At 56.7% G+C, this 1,447-nt stretch overlaps 1 protein-coding gene across 1 annotated transcript in view; it reads right to left on the bottom strand.

The window, feature by feature from the left end:
• Window positions 1–1,447, bottom strand: part of EVC (Ellis van Creveld protein) — a 99,436-nt gene that overhangs the window by 47,368 nt on the left and 50,621 nt on the right. Inside the window, exon 13 of the mRNA XM_012002187.1 lies at window positions 1,180–1,278. Coding sequence (XP_011857577.1) covers window positions 1,180–1,278 — 99 coding nt within the window. The remainder of the gene's footprint in view (window positions 1–1,179; window positions 1,279–1,447) is intronic.

Below are 1,447 nucleotides of genomic sequence, written 5' to 3'. Positions count from 1 at the left end.
TGTGATCTCGGGCTTCAGCCTCCAGAACCTTGAGAGAACACATTTCTGTTGTTTAATCTACCAGTCAGTGGTATTCATCATGGCAGCCCTAGTAGATTAACAGAGACACGACTGACCCAGTGCAGCTCCCATCCAGGTGAGAAGTTGCACTTCCCACCACTGCATGAGCTTCTCCCTGCTGGGGATGCCCGCTGACTCCTTGTCCACTTGGGCCTGGTCTCAGCCAATGCTTGGCTCAGCATTGCCTCCTGCAGCCTGCTGTCCTTGACCTCCCCTTCACCCAGGAGCCCCTTGCCTCTCCTCTGTACTCAGAAGCAGGGAAGCTGTCACCGGAGACGACATACCCTGGCGTGTCCCAAGTGTCAGCTGCTGTCTCGGGGCCCCAAACACAGTCCTCCCGGCACACCATGAAGAAGAACTATGACTGTCCCCATTTCACAGATGGGGAAACTGAGAGCTAGAGACCAGGTGATGCTCCTGTGGTTACACAGTGAGGAACTGGGGAGCCAGGACACAGACCCAGGCCCTCTCCTCCTCCCGGTGCTGCCCAGCACCCACTTGTTGATTCCTTCATAGCCAGGTGTCCAAACTCCTGCCTTTCGGACAGCTGATGATGCTGCTTGAGGCAGGGGCTCTGTCTGGCTCAGTATGGCATCCTATGACTCCTGCCCCTAAGGAGGGCTCAGGTGCCCTCTCCTGCTCTCTCAAAGCCTCCCTGCAGGGCAAGCACAGCCGGCTTCACCTCCCCACCCCAGACCTGCACACGGTTGCACAGGGGAAAGAGGTGGTGTGGCACGTGATCTCCGACATCCCCATTTCAGCTCGGCACCCCTTCTTCATCACCACTTTACACGATGACACCCAGAAATCCTGGGCCTATTTCTCACCTGAGGAGAACTAATTTCCAAAGAGCTTTGCTAACAGGGATGTTTGGAGACAAGAATCCTTAGCACCCCAGAAATGGACGGTGCCTCAGAGAGGACCAAGGCCAACCACCTCGGTTTCTGATGTGGACAAGGAGGATCGCATGGAGGGGACGCGGCCTGCCTGGATCACCGGCCAACGTGTGCCGGGGTTGGACCTGAACCACCTCTGGGGTCCCCGGCCAGGAGGATGTGAGGTTCTCGCACACACACAGACCCTGGTGCTTCTGTGCTGGTCCTCACAGAGGCCACGTACCTGGCAGAGTGCAACCACAGCCTCGGTGGCTCTGACATTCTCCTCTTCCTCCAGGTCACACCGCATCAGCCTCTGCCTCTCCAGGACCTCGTGAAAAGCCTGTGAGGAAAACGAGAGCTGAGTCTGGTAGAAACATGCAGGGTTTTTTCCCAGAAGGTTCTCCAACTGTCCCCCGCGTCTCAGGTCAGAAAGAAGGATGTTGGCCCCTGTATTACACACAAGAAAACGGAGGCATGGAGCTGTCACATGGCTTTCATAGCTGATGCCA

Source organism: Mandrillus leucophaeus, unplaced genomic scaffold (genome assembly GCF_000951045.1).
Source record: "Mandrillus leucophaeus isolate KB7577 unplaced genomic scaffold, Mleu.le_1.0 Scaffold68, whole genome shotgun sequence".
In the NCBI taxonomy this organism is placed as follows: Eukaryota; Metazoa; Chordata; class Mammalia; order Primates; family Cercopithecidae; genus Mandrillus; species Mandrillus leucophaeus.
The sequence above is the reverse complement of the archived record's forward strand: the minus strand, read 5'-3'. Positions and strand labels throughout refer to the sequence as shown.